The sequence below is a fragment of the Cervus elaphus genome, chromosome 1 (genome assembly GCF_910594005.1).
Source record: "Cervus elaphus chromosome 1, mCerEla1.1, whole genome shotgun sequence".
Classification (NCBI taxonomy): Eukaryota; Metazoa; Chordata; class Mammalia; order Artiodactyla; family Cervidae; genus Cervus; species Cervus elaphus.
In genome coordinates, this window is record NC_057815.1 from 95,815,627 (window position 1) to 95,837,743 (window position 22,117).

At 57.4% G+C, this 22,117-nt stretch overlaps 1 protein-coding gene across 1 annotated transcript in view; it reads left to right on the forward strand.

Annotated features, from left to right (window-relative positions):
• P2RX3 (purinergic receptor P2X 3) overlaps positions 1–22,117 on the forward strand; it is a 32,776-nt gene that overhangs the window by 1,373 nt on the left and 9,286 nt on the right. The window contains exons 2-8 of the mRNA XM_043876451.1: positions 6,963–7,098; positions 7,562–7,633; positions 7,794–7,857; positions 8,784–8,877; positions 9,090–9,167; positions 9,945–10,086; positions 10,725–10,861. Coding sequence (XP_043732386.1) covers positions 6,963–7,098; positions 7,562–7,633; positions 7,794–7,857; positions 8,784–8,877; positions 9,090–9,167; positions 9,945–10,086; positions 10,725–10,861 — 723 coding nt within the window. The remainder of the gene's footprint in view (positions 1–6,962; positions 7,099–7,561; positions 7,634–7,793; positions 7,858–8,783; positions 8,878–9,089; positions 9,168–9,944; positions 10,087–10,724; positions 10,862–22,117) is intronic.

The following is a 22,117-nucleotide window of genomic DNA, read 5'->3' on the forward strand; positions in this document are numbered from 1 at the left end:
CGCACACACGTACACACATGTATACACAAAGGTTCGTGAAACAATGGCTGGGGGGAGACACAGGTTCTGTCCTTCTCGCGGTGATTCGAATCAGGAAAGCGGGACGGAAACCTCGGAGGTCTGTTTCTTTTTCCCCTGGCATTCGGGTCTCTCGCCTCACACTGTTCCTTGAGACAACGGGTCTGCGTGTGGGAGACACTGATGACCGTCAGGAGTTCATGCCAGGAGGTCAAAGGAGACCCGTGTGTGTGGGGGCTGGGGCCGCAGGAGTGGACCTGCTGGCCCACCAGGCCAGAGTAGTGCATGGGAAAATGGGTGGACATGGATGAAGGAAATTTTTAGCAGCTCCACAGGCGTGCTGAGAACCAGCGGGTTTCATTCATGTGGTGTGTAGATGAGGCTGCACATGGAGTCTCCTCGCGGAGACATTAGAGGGGGGATTCAAGCTTTGGGATGGGATTAAATGGCTTTAAATGAACTTCTGTTCCAATGCTGAGGTTTCACGAGCTAGGATGTTTGCACATGCTCTCCGTCAGTGTCTCCGGCGCCTGGCACAAAGTTGGTTCTTAAGGCTGCATGTCTGCCTGCATGTGCATAGCTGTGGTTGTTCATCGCTGCAGAATGGTCTGTTGGTCCAGGTGAGCACAGAGCTACTTCAGCACTTTCCAGCCTGGCCTGGCTCTGTGGGCTCCAGGCAGGAGACTGATGGAGGAGAGACCCAGCGGGCTCCATCGCCCCCGCCCCCCACCGCCCTTGTCTCTCCCTGATCCAGTCCGGTGCCCCATCCTCAGTGCTGCAGGCCGGCCTGCTGGGCGGGTGGGAGAGGCTCTTTGGCGTCTTGACATCCAGCCCCATCCGTCTCCCAGCCTGACAGCTCCCCACGGAGCAGCGCCTGGCAGTGCCAGCAGCGCGCTCTTCAGCCCAACCCCTGGCCTCAGCCGCATCTCTGTGCCTGTGAGCCGGGACACGCATCCATGGTCACGAAGGTAGCAGGACTGTACCAAGCGTGTCCTCCTGACACAGAGGCGGGAACAGTGGGCCCAAGCAGGACGGGTCCTCACCCCGATGGAGCTGACCCGGCCAAAGATGGATACTAATCAGACCATCTCCACGAGCAGATATAAAATGGCAGCGGTGGCTCGGGGCTAAAGAAGGGGGGCCCAGTGCCCCGTGGGTCGCGGGTACAGAAGGGTTTGCCTTTGACCCAGCCAGGGAAGTAAGGGAAGGCTTTCTGGACACGAGACTTTGCAGCCAAGAGCTGAAGGATGAGTCAGAGCCACCAGGTGCGGGAAGGGAAGGAAGGGGGTTCAAGGCAGAGGAGGCCCGCTCTGCGATGTGGAAGGGCCTGCTGGATGCGGGGTGAGAAGGGGTCTTGATGCTGGAGCAGAGGGAGCCAAGGAGAGGATGGTGGAGGATGGGGCTGCGGCCACAGGCAGAGGCTGGACCTCCGAGCCTTCATGCTGCAGAGGAGTGATGTACGGTGATGGAAGCTCCTGATGCGTTTTAACCTGTGTGTGTGTGTGTGTGTGTGTGTGTGTGTGTGTGTGTGTGTATGTGTAGGGGGAGAGGTGGGAAGCCCTGGCTGACACCCCAGGGATTGGCGTGGGCAGAAGTGGATGCAGGAGAGCCCGTTAAGAGGCCAGGCAGTCATGCAAAGAGAGGTGGCTGTGGCTCCGACGCAGGAGGATTTGAAAGGAGTTTTAGAGCTTTGAGGTTAATGCTTGACTTGAATCGCTTCCACATTAGCCCTGCCAGGTAGACCAGATGCACATCTTTACCTAGGGCGTGAGTGACAGGAGCCAACCACTTCTCTTATGTACGCACAGCAACACACCAGCTGATCAACCACACACACACACACACACACGCACGCACGCACGCACGCGCACACACACACACACTGGCCTGAGCCTCAGCTGCTTGCCTGTGGCTCACGCCCCTTCATCCCTGGCTTCCTAACCCGCCCCAGGTGCACAGAGGTGTCTCTGTGAGGACTTCCTGGGTGTTTCTCGTGCCTTTTCTGGGCCCAGTCTCCTCTGCAGTGGTGGGGCAGTGGGGGGACTTCCTAAGAGCCCACCCCTTGTCTAGATCCCGTGAGCACCTAAGGAGGAAGAAGGAGATGATCCCTGAGGCTTGAGTGCCCAGACGTGCCAGCCAGTGCCCGGCCTGGGGTTGGTTCCTGGGGCCTTCCTGCAGGAAGCCCACAGCAGTGAGGGCCTCCCACCTTTGGGGTGCCCCTTCCGCCCTGGGAAGGGCCTGTCGGGGTTGCAGGCGCCCCCAGCCCATCACAGCCCTGCCCTGGCTCTCCCACTCCAGGACCCCCATCTGCATGGCCACCCGCTTTGGTTCACGACGTTCAGCCTCAGGTCAAAGGTTCCAAAGACGTCCAACATGTAAAGCCACTAAAAGGGGGGGATTGATCCAGTTTACAAAGAGGGGTATGGAATCTCATGGCTCTCTTCCTGCTCGCCCCACGCCCAGCACCCCAGCCCCGTGATGGGGAAACCTGGTTAGAAGCCTGGCTCCAGCCCCAACAGGAGTGGGGCTCAGACAGGTCACTTTCCATCTCCACGTCTCAGTCCCCGTATCCGGACGATGCCACCTCAATGCCTCCTCCGAGGGTTCTGGCAGGAGGAGATGACACACGCCAGTCTCTGCCTGGGCTGGGTGACTCAGGAAGCTAGTGACTGTTGACATTTCCCAGGCTCCCGGCGTGTCCCCCTTTCCCTCGCCCCAGCTCACACCTTCCTAAGAGACCCCTCTGATTCCCGCGTGCGCGCGCGCGCGCACACACACACACACACACACACACACACACCCCCTCATACCCTCCCGATCTCCTCCCTGACTCCCGGGTGGTGGACAAGATGGGACACTGCCCTGACTTCCATCCTGCACATCCCACCTGCCAGGGAGCTGCCGCCCGCCTCCCACTCTATAAATAATGAACCAGGAACGCGAGAAAGAAGTCAGAGCAGCAGAGTCCGTGCCAAGAACTGGAGGCTCAGTGCCGCCCCGTCTCCTCAGCCCTGGCCCCTAGAGACAGATGCGGCCCCTCTGTTCTGGAAATGAACACCCTCCTTTTCTCCAGCTGCCCGCATGCCCCGAGGGGGCACTGGAATGCTTCCGCTTGTTATTCAACTCGGAGGGGAATCCTGCCCGGGCACAGGAAGGAGCCGTGAGGCAGGAGGAGAAGGAGAGAGGCCGCTTAATCGTCCCAAGGGCCCTGGGCTCATCCCCCTGAGACGTCCCTGAGCCGGGGGCTGCTCTCCCGGCTGATGGGCGAGGCCAGCTGGACAAGGACCGGGGGCTGAGGGCCGGGACCCCACTGGGGGCCCTGCAGGGGTGATCCAGGGTCAGAATGTGCATGCCAGCTCGGCGAGTCGGTGCCCTGCTCCGGGCCTGGGTTCCTTCGTGTGTAATATGAGGATAATAGCACAGCGGTCCCCTTGGGTCATGAGAAAGGACTCTTGCATCCTCAGCGTGCTGGGCGGATCCTACAGCGATGGTGACCATCTGAACGCCGCTTCCCACCTGAAGGTTCCCAGACTTTAAGGACAGGAGAGGCCGGTCGTTTCACTGCTGGACACACAGAGGCATGTCCGTTGCACGGCCAGGCACGCGGAGGGTCCAGGGGCCGAGTGGCCACCATGGCCCCCTCCCCCACCCCGGGCGAGGGCAGCACAGCCGCAGAGGTGCTCGTCAGACCGCCGCCCCCCACCTTGGCTCCAAGGGCCGCAGCCTGAGAGCTGATAAAGCTCTTCTGGACGACGTCCCCATTTTCCATAATCGCTCCCTTCCTTCTGCTGGGACGCGAGACAGGCAGCTGACACCTCTCCATGAGCCCCCTTCCCTCCCAAGACCAAGATGAAACCAGTATTCACAACACAGGAGGCAGGGCAAGGGAAGTAAAGCTCACCCCCCTGCAGACTTCCACAGAGGCGTGGTGTTCCGAGGAGCAGTTCGCAAGCACGCAGAGAACTCTTAATGGCTCATTACTCAGGGCGCTGCCTGGAACAAGGCAGGAACAGCAGCGCAGGTGAGGGGCCCTCGGCCGGCGCTGGCGGTGACCACCCTTTCCTGCCTTCTCAAGCCAGCGTTCAGAACGCAGGCGCCGGCGACTCCCCTGGCGGTCCAGTGCTTAAGAACCTGCCTTCAAATGAGAGGACCCTGGTTCACTGGTTCGATCCCTGGTCGGGGAACTAAGATCCCAGGTGTCTTGAGGCCGCTAAGGTGGAACACCACGACTAGAACCCCGGGTGCTGCAACTGAGACCCTGCGTGCCTGCGTGCTCAGTCGCTCAGACGTGTCCGACTCTTGGCGACCCCATGGACTGTAGCCCGCCAGGCTCCTCTGTCCATGGGAGTCTCCAGGCAAGAACACTGGAGTGGGTTGCCACGCCCCCTCCAAGGGATCTTCCCGACCCAGGGATCGAACCTGTGTCTCCTGCATTGCAGGCGGGTTCTTTACCCCCTGAGCCACCTAGGAAACCCAACTGAGACCCTACGCAGCCAAATAATTTAATATCTTTTTTAAAAAAGAATTCGGGGGCCACAGGGAAGCCCCACTAGGGGGTGACTGTGAACCCTTTCACTGAAAACTGAACGAGGAGCCGCTTGTAAAGTTCAGTCCCATAGGTAGGACCCCACGAGTGACCGGGACTCCAGCACGACCCACGAGCTGCTCCCCTCTGCGTCTCCCAACATCAGGGGACCCCAGAGGCTAGAAAGCTCCCAGGCTTGAAGTCCCAACCCCTGCTTCTAAGCTCCTCGGGCCAGCCTGCAGCCACCTCCCAGCCCTCACCCACCCCGCCAGCCAGCCTCGTCTTTTCAGCTCCGCAGTCTCCACTCCGCCTGCCCGTCTTCCTCTCACGGGGCTCCCCCCCACCCCACCCCCGGTTATCGCCCTCGTGAGCATCAGAAGACGACCCTAACACCATATTCTCCAAGTGCGCCCCTAGATTCCCTGAGAAGTCGCGGTGTGTCTGCAGAGCTGGGCAGACAGACGCAGCGTTTCGCAAACGTGTTTGAGGAGGTTCTGCCGTCTGCACGGCGAGGAGAGTGAAGACGCCTCCCCGCATGCAGGCAGGAGCAGATGGAACTTTCGCGAGTGATGTTGAGGCTGAGCGTGGCCTGAGCCCCAAGGGCAGGGGGTGACTTCCCGTGAAAAGGCGAGCACGGCCCCGAAACCCAGGGGAAAGCAAGGGACCAGGGGCAGTCCCTCCTTGCTGCTGGGGAAGGCTGGGAGGGGCCCGTGAGGGAGGCAGGAAGGGAAGAATCCCAGGGCATCCTCCCGGCCCCACGTGGACCCTCTCTGCCCCGGACGCTGCGGGGTGGGGGCGGGGTGGAGCCGCGTGACTGACAGCGGGCTCAGTCGCACGCCTCTCAGAAGCCGGTAAAGAGGCCATGTCGGTGGAAGGGAAAGTTTGCTATATTTTGAGATGCCAGATGCTCTCCAAAGGCAGACTCCCCACACCACCAACCCCCCAACCCCCGACAATCAGGGAGCTTCAGCTTTTATCGGCTGAAGGGGGGCAAAGCTGCACGCAGAAACAGCTCTGATCGTCGTCTTGAAATTGGTCATCGGGGGTCTGACCGACGGCGTCTCCATTGCTTTCAGTACACTTCATCTTCAGTTCCGGGGTTGGTTTGTTTCCTTTTTTTTTTTTTTTTTGAGACCAGTTCTCAGAATTGTGGCAGCTTATGTCACGGCTATAGTCCGCTCACCACCTAATCAAATTCTTCCACCTGCTGGGGAGTTTCCGTATCTATAAGACAGCTCAAAGATTAGGGCTCAGAGGGTTATCTCTAGCGCCTGCGCAAGAACTGAAGCTCCTGGACTTTGCTAAATTATTACTTGGTCTGCTTTGACCATTTCCCCTTCATATCTGCGTTTTCTCCCTTCTCTATTAAACTTATTCTTTGGCCCAAGTGTTTGGGGGACAAGGACCGTAGTTTCTTACTCCGTGTCAACCAGTACAGGTAAATGCCCTCTGGGTGGCAGCACAGCCCAAGAAATAGGCGGCCCCGCCTCCCTCCCTAGCCCCACCCCCTGACCTACCAGGCCCCGCCTCCCTCCCAGCCCCACCCCTGACCTGCCAGGCCCCGCCTCCCTCCCCAGCCCCACCCCTGACCTGCCAGGCCCCGCCTCCCTCCCACGTCCTTCTCATCCAGCGCCCAGGGCCTGCGTTGGCTGGTCCGCTGAACCCCAGCTCTTAGGATACAGCCGTGAGCAAAGCCTGGGAGGCACTGGGGTCAGAGGCCCGTGACCCTCTGCGTCCTCTCTCCGGATGCCGCCAGAGAGAGAAAGACAGCAGGGCTGAAAACTGGTTCTTGGAAAACTTAAAAAAAAAAAAACCTTACTCTTTTAAAAATGCTTTTTAAAAAAAAAATTAATTACTTTCTGTCCGTGCTCGGTGTGCGCTGCTGTGTGTGGGCTTTATCTAGTTTCGGAGAGCAGGGGCCCCGCTCTAGCTGCAGTGACTTCTCGTCGCTGTGGGTCTTCTTTTGCAGCGACAGACAGGCCCCAGAGCACCCAGGCTGCAGTAGTTGTGGTGCTCGGGCTCAGTTGCCCCAGGGCCTGTGGGATCTTCCCGGACGGGGGATTGAACCCTAACCCTAATTGGCAGGCAGACGCTTAACCACTGGACCACCAGGGAAGTCCAAACATCTCAGTCTCTTTATGTAAAAGGCAGAAAACAACAAACAGTACACAAATGGCATCGATAGGTATTAAAATTTCAAAGAGGGGTTCGATTAGGGGGAAAAAGGAGTCTAAAAGGGTTCCTGCGGGAAAGTGCAGAAAGGGGGAGAACGTGACTCTAAGCCAACCCCGGGCTGGCCCAGGCCTCCAGCCCAGGCGCCCCGTGCCCTCTGGAGGCGGACAGGAAGGGGCCTCTCCCAGCCTCTGTCTGAGGGCCTCACCCCTCCTCTGTTGCTCTCCGCCCCCACGCCCCCCGCCAGGTGGGTTTTCCTGCACGAGAAGGCGTACCAGGTGCGGGACACGGCCATCGAGTCCTCGGTGGTGACCAAGGTCAAGGGCTTCGGACGCTATGCCAACCGAGTCATGGACGTGTCTGACTATGTGACACCCCCCCAGGTACATTCCTCTGCCCAGCCCGGGAGCCTGTGGGTACCCAGAGGCTGGGTAGCTTGGCGGGGAGGGGCCAAGGCAAGGAGCACCAATGGGATTCCCAGACCAGATGCCGTGGCATCAGTGATCCGGGGGACCCCTCCCCCAGCAGCTGGGAGGTGCTGGGGCCTGGGGCCTGCCTTCCCACTTTGCTAGGCAGCACTGGGTGTCAGGGAGCCGGGTTTCTCCCTGGCTCTGCTACAACCTGTCCTGAAATCAAGGGCAACACCCTGGGGGGAGCAAGAAGGGCCAGAAGGATAGCTGGAAAGAGTCTGGCTTGGACCCCACCTCTGCCTTTTGTTAGCCCCATGACCTTGGCCAGATCTCTGGGTGCAAGCCTCAGTTTCCTCATCTGTACAGTGGGGATGGCAGTTGTACCCACCTCTCAAACTGGCACTGTTGCATTTTCCCTCTCCCTCCTCCTCCCAAGGGCACCTCTGTCTTCGTCATCATCACCAAGATGATCGTCACGGAAAACCAGATGCAAGGCTTCTGCGCAGAGGTGAGGGCAGTGCAGCGTGGTTGGGGGAGGCATGGGGTTCAGGGTGTATTCAGGGGCCCAGGGTCCAGCCCCTGGAGCTGCGTGGGACCCCCCACCCTCCAGCGCCCCCCATCACTGCCCCCCGGGGTGATGGATCCTCCCTGCACCTGTCTCCCTGCAGAGCGAGGAGAAGTTCCGCTGTGTGTCAGACAGCCAGTGTGGGCCTGAGCGCTTCCCAGGGGGAGGTGAGTGAGGCCCCCTCCCCATCCCCTCCCAACCCCACAGCATCAGCCGGACCCTGAAGGCAGCACGTCTCCGCCAGGGGAGACGGTGGGAATCAGGGGTCCCGGGTGGCACTGCCCGCTCTGACAGCAGCCCGCCGCATGCCACCCCAGTGGGGGCTGCCCCAGAGCTGCCGGTCCAGGGATGGGGAGCACACAGGTGTCCCAGGTGGCCAGGGCCCTCAGGGACGCTCAGTGGGACGTGGGGGCTTGGGGGAGAGAGATTGGTTCCTGGCGTGTGTGTGCTAAGTCGCTTCAGTCGTGTCCGGCTCTTTGCAATCCCATGGACTGTAGCCCACCAGGCTCCTCTGTCCATGGGGATTCTCTAGGCAGGAATACTTGGGTGGGCTGCCCTGCCCTCCTCCAGGGGATCTTCCCCACCCAGGGATCGAACCCAGGTCTCCTGCGGCTCCTTCATTGCAGGCAGATGCTTTACCGCTCAGCCACCAGGGGAGTCCCTGATTCCTGGCGGGTGGCCCTGAGTGGCTTCCTAGAGGCAGGGACATTTGAGATGGGTCCTGAAGAACAGGTAGGATTTGGCAGGCGAGGCTTCGAGAAGGGCATTTTAGGCAAGAGGAGCAGAGGCAGCCAAGGCTCGGAGGCAGGAAAGAGCCCGCGGTGAAGGGGTCTCCGCGGTGAAGGGGCCTCCGTGGTGAAGGGGCTTGGAACACGGGAAGGATGGGTCGTCCCCTCCGTCCGGCCAGTCCAGGGCTGGGGAGGCCAGGAGGGAGGAGTCTGAGGAGCACGGGGCCCCCGGTCCACCTCCCTGACCCGGCCTTTCCCTCCGCCTGCGGGGTCCCTGTGTGTGTTGGGGGGCGTCCAGGATGGGGAGAGAGGGATGGGGTGAAGAGCCGGGCGTGCACCCAGCGATCGCGGCTCCACCCTCGCAGGGATCCTCACCGGCCGCTGCGTCAACTACAGCTCAGCGCTGCGGACCTGCGAGATCCAGGGCTGGTGCCCGGCGGAGGTGGACACGGTGGAGACGTAAGCGCCCGGGAACGCGCCGCGCCTCTGGGTGCCCGGGTCCCGTCCACTCCCGGGGGGGGGGGCCAGGGCCGGGGCCCTCGGAGCGTCTCCCCCAGACCCCGAGACGCCCCGCCCAGGCCGTCAGGAGGTGCTCCCAGGAAGGTAGGTGGACCCTCCTCCTGGTTCCGCCTCCTTCCTCCCAAGCTCAGGCCTCCTGCTCTCGCCCACAGGCCTGTCATGATGGAAGCCGAGAACTTCACTATTTTCATCAAGAACAGCATCCGTTTCCCCCTCTTCAACTTCGAGAAGTGAGTTCTCAGTCCCGTTCAGTTCAGTCACTCAGTCGTGTCCGACTCTCTGCGACCCCATGAACTGCAGCACGCCAGGCCTCCCTGTCCATCACCAACTCCCAGAGTCTACTCAAACTCATGTCCATTGAGTCAGTGATGCCATCCAACCATCTCATCCTCTGTCGTCCCCTTCTCCTCCTGCCCTCAATCTTTCCCAGCATCAGGGTCTTTTCAAATGAGTCAGCTGTTCGCATCAGGAGGACAAAGGAATGAGTCCTAGCTCCTTCCTGAAGCCAAGAAGCATCGCAACCACCCCTTCCCCCCGGGAGGGGGACACCCCTTCTTCCCCGGCTCCCCAGGGGGAGACCTCTCCAGGGTGGACTCTGGGACCGGTTTCCCTGCCAGCCTCATGCGCTGGGGCTGAGGCCCCACACGGGAGCTTTGCTGGGCAGTGCGGGTGGGGACAGGGACAGTGGACCCTGGGCCTGGAATGGGGGATGCCTCCGAAGAAGGAGAGGTCCTCTGCTCCCTGCCTCAAGCCCACAAGTGCACGGGGTATCTCTTTTCCCTTGGGGCGGCCCCTCTCCAGTGGTTCCCCGTTCAGCTTTTCCTGGTGGGTGTCCGCATGCAGAGCACAACAGAGGAGCCGATGATAAGGCCGCCCACCCCCACAGAGGAGGGCGGCGGTGCAGGCCATGGAAAGGCCAGGGGCAGAGGTGGGGGGTGCGGGGCGCGAGCGTCCAGAGGGCGGGGGCTGGAGGGAAACCCAGGCATCAACCCTCCTCCACTCCCCAGGGGGAACCTCCTCCCTGACCTGACGGCGGCAGACGTGAAGACCTGCCGCTTCCACCCGGACAGAGCCCCCTTCTGCCCCATCCTGCGGGTGGGCGACGTGGTCAAGTTTGCGGGGCAGGATTTTGCCAAGCTGGCCCAAACGGTGAGGACCAAGCCACTCTTGCCTTGAGGTTGGGGGGCCCTTTGGCCGGTGGAGGGGGTCCTGGGGGCCGGGGAGGAGCTGCAGTGTGGCCATGCCCCGGGTGGGGGCACCCCAGACCTGTGCCCGGCCTGTGCCCGCACCTGCCCGCAGTGCTCCTGCCCACCCCCAGCCCCCTCTCCCCTGCTCCTGTCTTCACGCTCCACGTGCAGGCAGAGGCCTCCGATCTCCCAGGAGCGCCCACACTACGGGAAGGTGGATCAGTGGTCACTTCCCTGCCTGAGAACTAAGGGACTAAAGATAACCAAAAAACACCAGGGACGTCCCTGGTGGTCCGGCAGTTCAGGGCCCGCCTTGCAAAGCCGGGGCAGCAGGTCAATCCCTACTCTGGGAACTCAGATCCCGCCTGCTGTGGGGCAGTTAGGGCCACATGCGCAATACAGGGCAGGCCTCCACAAGAGCCAGCGCCATGGGGAGAAAAAAGGATGCGGAAAACAGGGATCAGAGAGGCCCAGGGGCTGTGACCCTCAGCTACAGCACTTCTTTGCTAAGGGATGCGTGACAAAGCCCTCTTCTCTCCCCCGACCTCTGCCCTCCGCCCGCTCCATCAGAGGGCTCAGTCCGCCCCCTTCTCCTTCCAGGGCGGAGTCCTGGGCATTAAGATCGGCTGGGTGTGCGATCTGGACAAGGCCTGGGACCAGTGCATCCCCAGATACTCCTTCACCCGGCTGGACGGCGTTTCGCAGAAGAGCAGTGTCTCCCCGGGCTACAATTTCAGGTAACCGCGCCCCCGTCCCCCGGGGCTTTGCGAGGAGGCGGGCACCCTGACACGTCAGGCCGCAGTGCCCCCCAGGAAGAGAAGGCACCACGTTCCCCTCTTGGGTTTCGGCTCAAAATCAGGGAGGACTTTCCAGCCGTCGGCCACTCGGAGACCCCATGCGGTTCTCCAAGCTCGCCGTCAGGGGCAGGGACCCCGCGGAGGGTTCACGCTCCCAGCTGGCAGTTAGGCCCCGAGACCAGGGCCTCCTGGAACATTTGGTTCCTTGGTTCTGAACCCATTCCGAGCTCCTCCGGCTCTGAAGCTGTGGGGCGTCCCATTTGTCCCCTGCACCAGAATTTTCTGAGGTTTCTTGCTTCACCAAGCAAGGGTGATAGCTCCTATCCTTTTCTCAAAAGGTGGAAATTTTGTATCTCTGTCCGTAACCAAGAGATTTCATCTGAGTGACAAGTAATGATTACAGTGTTACTGTTAGCTCCTCAGTGACTTTCCAAACAAGAACTCTGTCTTTAAATACCATCTCATTTACATTCCCAATGGCTTTGAGACATAAGGGATCCCTCTCCCCATTTTGAAGAAAGGGAGAGAAAAGAACTTGGGGCAAACTATTGGGAACCAGCTGAAAGCCCTCCTTCCATCCCCATTTCCTTATCTATGAACCTTATTATCTTGAGCTGATCAGACAATGTGTGGAAAACTTCAGCTCTCTGGGGGCGGGGGGTGGGTTCCCTTAATTTTTTAAGGTCCCAAAATTTCTGGCAGGGTCCTGATTAAGAACACAGTGTTATATACCGTAAACAGGCTAAATTAGGTAAATAGGCAGGAATCAGGGGACAAAATATGATTAAGAATGTATTTCAATTATATCTTCAAATTTCCTCTATTATAATGGTATTACCCAACATAATGGCATCCATAAGCGAAAAAATCATTTTCCTTTTTTTAATCTTTGTTTGTAGTTTTAAAAAATAATTATCCACTCCTTTATGGACAGAGGAGGCTGGCAGGCTACAGTCCATGGGATCTCAAACAGTTGGATACAACTTAGAGACTAAACAACAACAACAAGCTTTACAATTAATAGTTTAAAATGTGTGTGTGTTCTCTGGAAAGAAGCATTTTTTAAAATTGAAAGTGCCTTTATAATCAACTCTAAACTTAAAAAAAAAAAAAAAACCCATAGGAAACAACACATAATTTAAAGTAGGTTAAAAATACTGTTTGGCTCCCTGGCAGAAATTGTCATATTTATTCAGTCAGTACATCACACTGAAATCAATACAAAGGATATTTGTATGGTGGCTTAAAATAGTAACATATTAATAAAAATTCTTGTGATCTAAACTGCAAGTCTTCATCTTCATAACTTCCCTCTGGCCACTGGGAATTCTTCAGCCCTCCAGCTAACTCCTCTGGTGGGAGAGCTTGTGAAGAGTAGAGATAGGAAGAAGACCCCGACTCGAGGTCTCATACAGCTTTAGAGGAAAGTCTTTCATTCCAAGAAGAACCGGTTTGGAGTTCTCATCTTCAGTTGGTCGTGGTGGGCTCACCCACACACGCACTGCATCCCTCCCCTCTGTCACCCTAGGCACAGCAGGACATGAGTTAGACCTCATCCTAAATAAGCGAAGTGAAAGCCGCTCAGTCGTGTCCAACTCTTTGTGACCCCATGGACTGTACAGTCCACAGAATTCTCCAGGCCAGATTACTGGAGTGGGCAGCCTTTCCCTTCTCCAGGGGATCTTCCCAACCCAGGGATTAAGCCGGGTCTCCCACATTGCAGATGGATTCTTTACCAGCTGAGCCCCCAGGGAAGACCAGTCATAAATAAGCATAGGTTAAATGTGGAGAGACAGGTCAGAGGGTCTTTAAGGACCCTGCGAGCATAATCCCTGGGGGCCCCAGATAGCTGACCCTCCCACCAAAGATCTCCAGGCTAGAGTGTTGTTTTTGTTTAGTTGCTCAGTTGCTCTTTGCAACCCCATGGACTGCAGCACTCCAGGCTTCCACACCAGTCCTTCACCATCTCCTGGAGCTTGCTCAAACTCATGTCCATTGAGCCGATGATGCCATCCAACCATCTCATCCTCTGTCGCCCCCTTCTCCTCCCGCCTTCAATCTTTCCCAGCATCAGGGTCTTTTCCAATGAGTCAGTTCTTCACATCAGGTGGCCAAATATTGGAGTTTCAGCTTCAGCACAGCCCTTCCAATGAATATTTAAGACTGATTTCCTTTAGGATGGACTGGTTGGATCTCCTTGCAGTCCAAGGGACTCTCAAAGAGTCTTCTCCAACAGCGCAGTTCGAAAGTATCAATTCTTCATTGCTCAGCCTTCTTTATGGTCCAACTCTCACATCTGTATATGACTACTGGGAAAACCATAGCTTTGATGATATGGACCTTTGTCAGCCAATTAACATCTCTGCCTTTTAACACACTGTCTAGGTTTGTCATAGCTTTTCTACCAAAGAGTAGGCGTCTTTTAATGTCACAGTTGCAGTCACCATCCGCGGTGATTTTGGCTTCAGTGTGAAGAGGCAAAGGTGCTCTATTTGACCCTTATGGTTTAAGAGTTTCTAGAGAGCCCAAGGAGTAAGGGCGCAGGGGGCATTTCTGTGGCCCTGGCTCTGCCTCCTCAGAGCACCCCCCAACCTCACTCCCCACCCCGGGGAGCCAGACACTGCCCTCATGTTGCCGCAAACTGCAGGCACCACACAGACACCCAGTGCTGAGCTAAGATCACCTGTCAGGGAGGCTCCTGGCCACCGATCCAAAACCTTGGAGAAGAGAACAAGGGTTACGGCCGGGCTCATTCAGCGGATCCTGTATGCCCGCTCCATAGAGTCTCACGAGGCTCCTTGCCAGTGTGTGAAGTGTCCCATGTGTGTTTGCTCAAAGCTCCTCACCCCCTGCCTAGGAGGAGCTTCCCTCCCCCCACTTCACAGATGAGAAAGCAGAGGCTTGCGAGTGAAATACTTCTCTCGAGGTCACAGAGCCCGTAAGCGTGGGTGCCTGGATGCAAACCTGTTTTCTTGGCTGCTTTCCACCCCAACCAGGGAGGTTAGAGACATTCACCTTTAGCACAGTCAGTGTAGTTGGTACATTCATCCCCACTTTAAAGACAAAAAATCTGAGGTCCAGGGAGGCTGAAAGACTAGTTGCTGCTGCTGGAGGCACCATTCCTAGCCCAGCCTTTTGTCTCCCAAACAAATTCATCTGCTTCTTCCTCTCCAACAGAGGCTAGATTTTTTTCCCCCCCAACGTCCTGCTGTTGCCGTTTGCTCTGGAGGGAATGGAATCATTCAGCCAAGATTCAGCCTTCTTTTAATCTGCAAACTCAGACGTTCAGAGGCAGCTAGAGACTCGCGTTTCCATCCTTAATTACTTCTGCAGCTCCTTTCCAAATGCCAGCCCCCACCCCAAGGATCTTGAGGATCTTTGCCTGCAGAAGTCAGAGACTTAGAGAATTTATAGCTGTTGAAGGCACCTCGACTAACGTGACTATTTAACAGATAAGGAAGTAGACCCTCCAAAGGGGGAGGTGATGGGCCCAGGTCACAGGTGCATGTTAGAGGAGCCTTAGAGGCCATTTGCTCCCAGTTCCTATGGCAGTCTCTGTGAAGCAGCCCCAGACGAGGTCTGTCCATCACTGACGGCCCCAGTCATTGGAAAGGTGACCTCATATTGAGCTACAACGCGTCTCCCTTCCACTCCCACCCAAAGCACCTGGTGCCATCCATCTAAATTAATCTTTCTTTGTGTGATCTCCTGAAGGTTCCCATCTGTCCCTACCTGAAATTGAGTGGAAAGATTTTATTTTTACTCTTAGGTCTCTTCTACGTGGTGTAAGGTTTCAAAGGCCATTTTAACTTAGTCTTTTCATGAGGCTTCTCTCCAGGCACCTTGAGAAGGTGCAGTTGCTGGGTTCATCCACATCAGTCCCAGACAGAGCGAAGCATTTCTAAAAATAGGAACCGGCACGACTCCCCTGGAGGTCCAGAGGTTAAGACTCCACGCTGCCGATGCAGCGGGCATGGGTTTGATCCCTGGCTGGGGAACTAAGAGCCCACAGACCATGCAGCATGGCCAAAGAAATTTTTTTAATTATTAATTTAAAAATTTAAGAAATAAGAGCTGGCGAGAGTCACCAGTTCCAGGGTGCACTCGGTGAGAGCCACCCCCGCAGAAGGGCTTCTGCGTGCCGGGCGCCCCCACGGCTCAGCGGGGCAGGATTCTAACTGGAGACCTGCCTGCATTCCCCAAAGGGCGGGGGCAGGCAGTGCTGTGGGGCAGCGAGTGTCCCTCTGCCTGTGAACAGGCGTGTGCACGCGTTTGGGGATGAGTGCGTGTGAGTGAGCGTGTGCGTCCGTTGTGTGAGTCGGTGAGGCTGAGTGAGTGTGTCAGGGAACACGTGTGAGTCTGTGTGAGTGGCTGGGCAGAGACAGTACAAAGACGGACTGAAAATACTGTATCAGTCAGGGTCCCAGCGGGAAGCAGATGGCACCTGCCGACTGGGTAACCGGAGGAGGGTTGAGTAAAGGGCCTGTTCCAGAGCGGAGAGGAAAGCCTCAAAGGACCGTGCAGCGTCCACAAAGGGGGCAGTAACGGGACGTTGGTGACGGTCCAGGTCTGAAGGGACGAGGGCAGGAAGCAGTTCCCAGTCCCGAGACACAGAGCCGCAAGCAAGAGAAGCAAAGGCCGGGGCAGCCCAGGGCGGGGTCAGGCAGGGAGGAGCAGAGTCAGGCAGGGAGGAGTGGGGTCAGGCAGGGAGGAGCGGGGTCAGGTATGGAGGAGCGGGGATCAGGCAGGGAGGAGCAGGGTCAGGTATGGAGGAGCTGGGGTCAGGCAGGGAGGAGCGGGGTCAGGCAGGGAGGAGCGGGGTCAGGTATGGAGGAGCAGAGTCAGACAGGGAGGAGCGGGGTCAGGCAGGGAGGAGCGGGGTCAGGTATGGAGGAGCAGAGTCAGGCAGGGAGGAGCGGGGTCAGGCAGGGAAGAGCGGGGTCAGGTATGGAGGAGCAGAGTCAGACAGGGAGGAGCGGGGTCAGGCAGGGAAGAGCGGGGTCAGGTATGGAGGAGCAGAGTCAGGCAGGGAGGAGCGGGGTCAGGCAGGGAGGAGCGGGGTCAGGTATGGAGGAGCAGAGTCAGACAGGGAGGAGCGGGGTCAGGCAGGGAGGAGCGGGGTCAGGTATGGAGGAGCAGAGTCAGGCAGGGAGGAGCGGGGTCAGGCAGGGAGGAGCGGGGTCAGGTATGGAGGAGCAGAGTCAGGCAGGGAGGAGCGGGGTCAGGCAGGGAGGAGCGGGGTCAGGTATGGAGGAGCAGAGTCAGACAGGGAGGAGCGGGGTCAGGCAGGGAGGAGCGGGGTCAGGTATGGAGGAGCAGAGTCAGGCAGGGAGGAGCGGGGTCAGGCAGGGAGGAGCGGGGTCAGGTATGGAGGAGCAGAGTCAGACAGGGAGGAGCGGGGTCAGGCAGGGAGGAGCGGGGTCAGGCAGGGAGGAGCAGGGTCAGGTATGGAGGAGCAGAGTCAGACAGGGAGGAGCGGGGTCAGGTATGGAGGAGCAGGGGTCAGGCAGGGAGGAGCAGGGTCAGGTATGGAGGAGCGGGGGTCAGGCAGGGAGGAGCGGGGGTCAGGCAGGGAGGAGCAGGGTCAGTAGAGACACCCAGCACAAGCCTGACAGCTTTCCTCTGTGAGGTCACAGCCCTGCCCTACCTCCTGGAGGCCTCTGCGCCTTCCATGCTCCTCTGAAAGCCTTGATTGCCCAACAAAAATGCACGTATTCACAAGTGTGGGCAATTTGGCAGGTGATTTCTTTTTGTACAGGATCCTCAATTTCTACGAATAAGGCGAAGCCCACGCTCTGGATAGTAAATCCAAGCCAGAGTAATGACCGGGAAGCACTCTTCCATCCCCCAGTCCTACTCCTTTTACGGGAAGTTAACCTCTTGGGCAATTTGACCATCTTTTTTTTTTTTCTTTCTCTGCATTTATATTCATGCAGCATAGAATTCCAGGGCTTTGAAGACCTTGAAAAGCTTATCCCTGGACCTCAGATTGGGAGCCCCTAGAGTTAAGTTGGAAGAGCCCTCTCAGACCTCTTTTTGATAGGATTTATAGCTCATCATCTGCCCCTCACCCCCAAGGAAGGCTCAGAAAGACTTTGAGACTTGCCTGAGGTTACACGGCCCATGAAGAGGAACCCAGGGACCTGATCTGTGGCCACTAAGCAGCTGTCAGGGATATAGTCCCCCACCCCAACCCTGATTGCTGGAACGACAGAATCAGAACCGTGCATTTAGCATCATTGGATTTCTTGTTCCTCCCCTGAGAGCTCCCAAGACAGCTTTGCTATACTAAAAGGCAACGCGGTTTTGGATTTCCTCTCTCGGAGTCTGGGACAGAAAACACTCTTTCAGCTGCGAGATGTTCCTCAGGCCGTAGGTGTTTCTAGCGATCGTTTGGTGTTGGAAACGTCCCCACCGCAGCTTTCATGAAACTCTGAAATCTGGCGCGTGTTCCGCTTCCATGTTGCAGAGAGTCGGCGCGCTCTCAGGCCGATTGACAGAGACAGAATCGAACGGCACCCTTGGCTTTGATCGCACTTTCTGCAATCTGGATTTTTCTCCTTCCAAAAGCCATAGAAAGTGTGATAAAATCAGTCATTTCCATCAGTTCTGCAGAAACACGTGCAGGTCCTCTCGGCTCGGGTGTACGGGTTGGAATTCTCTCTCCTCCGATTTCATCGCTGCTTCCTTTGGCTCAGGGTGAGAGGCGAGGCAATGAGAGCGATCCTGAATTCATTCAGCCCTTTGTCACTCTCGTGTCTAGCCACAGGATGGGTAGAGGATGCTGGCTGACACTCCTGGGCACTTAGGAGCCTGACCCTGGCGAGTGGTCTTTGTGGGTTACCCCATCGCCTCTGAAGAGGGCGGGTTTTATAACGGGAAATCTGAGGCTCAGAGGCTGCATCTCTCTGCCCCCAGACCACGCAGCAATTAGTGCTGGAGTTGGAATTCAAACCCTGGCGGGCTGACCCCCGAGCTTGTGTTCGCAGCCCCAAGCATGCTGGCAGGACTGGTATGGTCACCCCCATTTTACAGACGAGGAAACTAAGGCCAAAAAAAAAAGAGAGATCACTCCCAGGATCAGGCAGCTAGTAACTTAGCTCTCTGGTATATCTTCCAGCTTTGTGTCCATTGATCTTTCCCTGCCTTGTTAAAGATAAATTATTAGTAGTATGTTTTTTAAAAAAAGATCCAACACACCATATTTTAAATGTCTGCCTTTGCGGTCGGTTAGGTTCCTAGAACGTGAGTCAGTCAATGTAACCTGGGACCCTTCTCGCAGGGGAGGAGTCCCTGCCTGCTGGATGTTGCCTCAGCCCCATGCAAGGAGTTTGCCAGGAGATGTTTTCCCGTCAGTGTAAAAAATCAACTGTAAAAGTATATTTCGGCTGGCAAAATTACTTCCCACCAGGCAGAAGCTTTGCTGAGAACGCCGCCTCCCTCCCTCAGACACCCAAATTCCAGGCCCAGGTTTTCCCTCGCAGGTTCAACCCGGATCCCGCACGTTCGTTGCTGTTTTCCTGCTGTTGTAACAGTTACGTGTCCCTGCTTTCGGAAGGAGTTTCCACCACTCCCTGGGAGAGGGATCATTTCTAAACAGATGTCTGAGAGCTTCCAAGGGATTTGTACGTGGTGATAAAAAACCCTTCTCCATTCAGTTCAGTGACTGCCGGGACTGCAAATATCAGCTCAGCGTGGGAAAGCGCCATTCAGGGTTGAAGGGAAGGGAAGTGAATGAAAGTTGCTCAGTCGTGTCCGACTCTTTGCGACCCCGTGGCCTATACAGTTCAGAATACTGGAGTGGGGAGCCTTTCCCTTCTCCAGGGGATCTTCCCGACCCAGGGATTGAACCCAGGTCTCCCGCATTGCAGGCGGATTCTTTACCCGCTGAGACACGGGGGAAGCCACTCAGGGCTGGAGCTGTCGAAAGGTGAGCCGGGCAGCTCCCGCCCGTGGCGCCTGCCCCTCACTGGAGGTGTTCCGGCAGCGGCAGGAGACCCGTCCAGGCTAAAGTGGGGAGGCTTTGGGGCTTTCTTTTAACCTCCAGTTACAACACGTGCTGTGTTTGCTTCGTGGCTGACCGGGAGAGGGCAGGACCAGCTCCTAGGATCAGGGAATTTTTTTTTTAACTTTCAACTTTACAGTGTTAGGTTGGTTTCTGCCAAACATCAGCATGAATCAGCCACAGGTATACACACGTCCCCTCCCTCTTGAAGCCCCCTCCCGGCCCCCTCCCCATCCAGCCCCTCCAGGGTGTCACAGAGCCCCGGATTGAGACAACTTTATGTCTGTTATTCTTGGCCACACTGGTTCTTTGCTGCGGTGAGTGGGCTGCTCACTGCAGCGGTCTCACGGGCTCCAGGGCAGGTGGGCTCAGAGGTTGTGGAGCATGGGCTTACTGCCCCGAGGCCTGTGTGATCCTCCCAGACCAGGGGTCAAATCCACGTCCCCTGTGTGGGCAGGATGACTGCCAACCATGGGGCCTCCAGGGAAGACCCAACCAAGGAATCTTTAATCTAGTAGAGATGATAAACCTGCACTCAAATAACGAGAATGTTCTCACACACACACAAATCTGGTGCTGCGGCGAGCCAAGGATAATAAAGATGAGATAGAGGGGAAGCAGAAGAGAGGTCCAGGCAGTGGTTCGGGCTTTGCCGCAAAAACTCAGTGTGATTTCTTGGCAAGCCCTCATTCCCCCTGTGGGCCTCAGTTTCCCCCTCTGTAAAATGGGCTGGCTACAGGTGAGCGTCTCTAAGCCTGATCCAGTGCATGTGGGCGTCTGGGGAAAGGCTTTGGAGACTCCGGCTGCTGAAGCATGCACTCTTTATTTACAGACCTGTGATGTGTACCCCCCCACCCCGAGAATGAAGCTTCCACACTGCCCTGCAGCAGCACCTCTGACAAGTGATTTATTATGGTAATTGAGACTTGTAACTTACTCATTCTTTGTTGCTGCCGGAGGCAGGAGGAAGCACGATACATGCGCACGCGTGCACGCGCGCACACACACACACACACACACACAGACACACACACACACAGACACACGCAAGCTTCTCAGTATTGGCAGGCCTCAGAAGTGTCTGATTCAGTCCTGTGCTGAGGGCATCCTATCTGGCCTCAGAACAGGTGTCTCCGTGAGGGGCCTGGCGGGAAAGCCGGCTCAGCTGGGGTTTGTGAAGAAGCACACACAGGGCTCCCACTCCCGGCCCCCCAGCCAGGGCAGAGGATGGAGCCGGGGTCCCCGGCAGGGGCCACATCCACAGAGTGACCCAGCTCCAGGCAGGCCCACAGTGAAGCTGGGCAGCAGCTGGTGGAATCAATACCCCACCTTCTGCTTCCTGCCCGCTGGTCCCTGGCCGGTGCCTCTCACCCACCAGCCCCCCACTGGAGACCAGGGAGGAATCGGGGGCAGGAAGGCAGCCTGTGGAGGCCGGAGACCAGAGGCTGGGTGCTGGGGGCCTTCCCTGGGGTCCAGTGATTAAGACCCCGAGCTCCCAGTGCAGCGGGCATGGGTTCAATCCCCGGTCAGGGAACTAAGATCCCTCCCGCCTCATGGAGCAGTCATAACAGAACAGAGAGAGGCTGGGTGTTAGGACAGGTGACCCCTCAAACAGCTGGGCTCCGGGGGCCCCCTGTACCCCGAGGGCCAGCCCTGCCAGTCGGCGCCCCCTCCCAGGCTTCCCCCCGCTTCCCAGCTCAGCACGGGCAGGTGTCTGGGGTCTCCTCTCTCCCTGACAGTTCTGGCATCGTTGCGTCAGAGCCGCACTGCGCTTTCCTCCCCGGCCGCTGTGTTTTCACAGGCAGCAGCTGAACGAGCTGCCGGCCCGCTCCAAGACTGCAGCCAATGCTCCCTTCAAAGCCTCTTCTCGCAGGGAAGCGGCAGGGGGTGGGCAGGGAGCTGTGGGTTCCAGAGGCACCATTTGGATCCCAGCTGTGCCCCCTTGCTGTATTTCCATGGCGCATCTGGGGAAACCGAGCCTGAAGCCCTGAGCCCCGGGTTTTGTAGCTCCTCCGAGTGGCAAAGCCAGAGTCCCAGTCCAGGACGGTCTCATTCCAGGGCCCCTAAGCCACCAGCTGCCCCTGTGGAGCTGCTGTTGTGAGAAGCCTCGATGAAATGACGGGTGTGGAAGCCGCTGGCCTAGAGCTCAGCGGGAGAAAGTGCTGCACGTACATTATTTCCCTGCACTGTTCCCACCAGCAGCATCTACTTCCCCACCCAGCCAGCTGTCAGATCTCAATGTTTCTGCTGGGGAGAGAGACAGCCTTTGTTCCTGCCTTGTCCTAGCTCCACCTGACGAATGGGGAGAAACGCAGATGCCCCAGTCAGTAGGAGGAAACTCGCAGGCCAGCCTTGCGAAGCTCCACTGTGAGATGTCAGGAGTCTGAGAAATCCATTTACCCCTCCAAGAAGCATTTACCAGACTCATTGCTGGAATGGGCAGGCCCTCACGCAAAGAGAGACGGGGAGATCCAGCTTGTAATTAATAGTCCCCAATTGTTGTTCTAGAAACTATTTCTGTGTTATCTGGCCATGGCGGGTCTTTGCTGCGGCATGCAGGATCGTCGTTGCAGCCCGCAGGGTCCCTAGTTGTGACGTGCGGGCCCAGGAGCTGCAGTGTGGGCTTAGCTGCTCTGACCAGAGATCAGACCCGCGTCCCCTGCATTGCAAAGCGGCTTCTTGCCCACTGGACCACCAGGCAGGTCCCGAGAGTCCTAATTATTCGCTACAGTCTGGGGTGGCAGGTACTGGAGCAGAGGCCTGGGTCCCAGCAGAGACAGGAAGGGTAGCCCGAAGGGGTGTTACAGCCTCAGCGCTGCAGTTCTAAGCCCGCGTGCCTGTGTGCTAAGTTGCTTCCATCATGTCAGACTCTGCAACCGCAGGGACTGTAGCCCACAAGGCTTCTCTGTCCCTGGGGTTCTCCAGGCAAGAATCCTGGAGTGGGTTGCCATGTCTTCCTCCGGGGGATCGTCCTGACCCAGGGATCGAACCTGCATCTCTTGTGTCTCCTGCATTGGCAGGCAGGTTCTTTACCACTAGCGCCACCTGGGAAGCCACCACGCTGGAAAAAAAAAAAAAAAAAAAACAGCAGTGATTTGTAGTGCGTGCCGATTTCCATGGTGTAAACACTCCACCGTGGTCAATTTTGAGCCAAAGCACGCAGCCCCTGACCTTGGCTGTGGGAAGAGAGA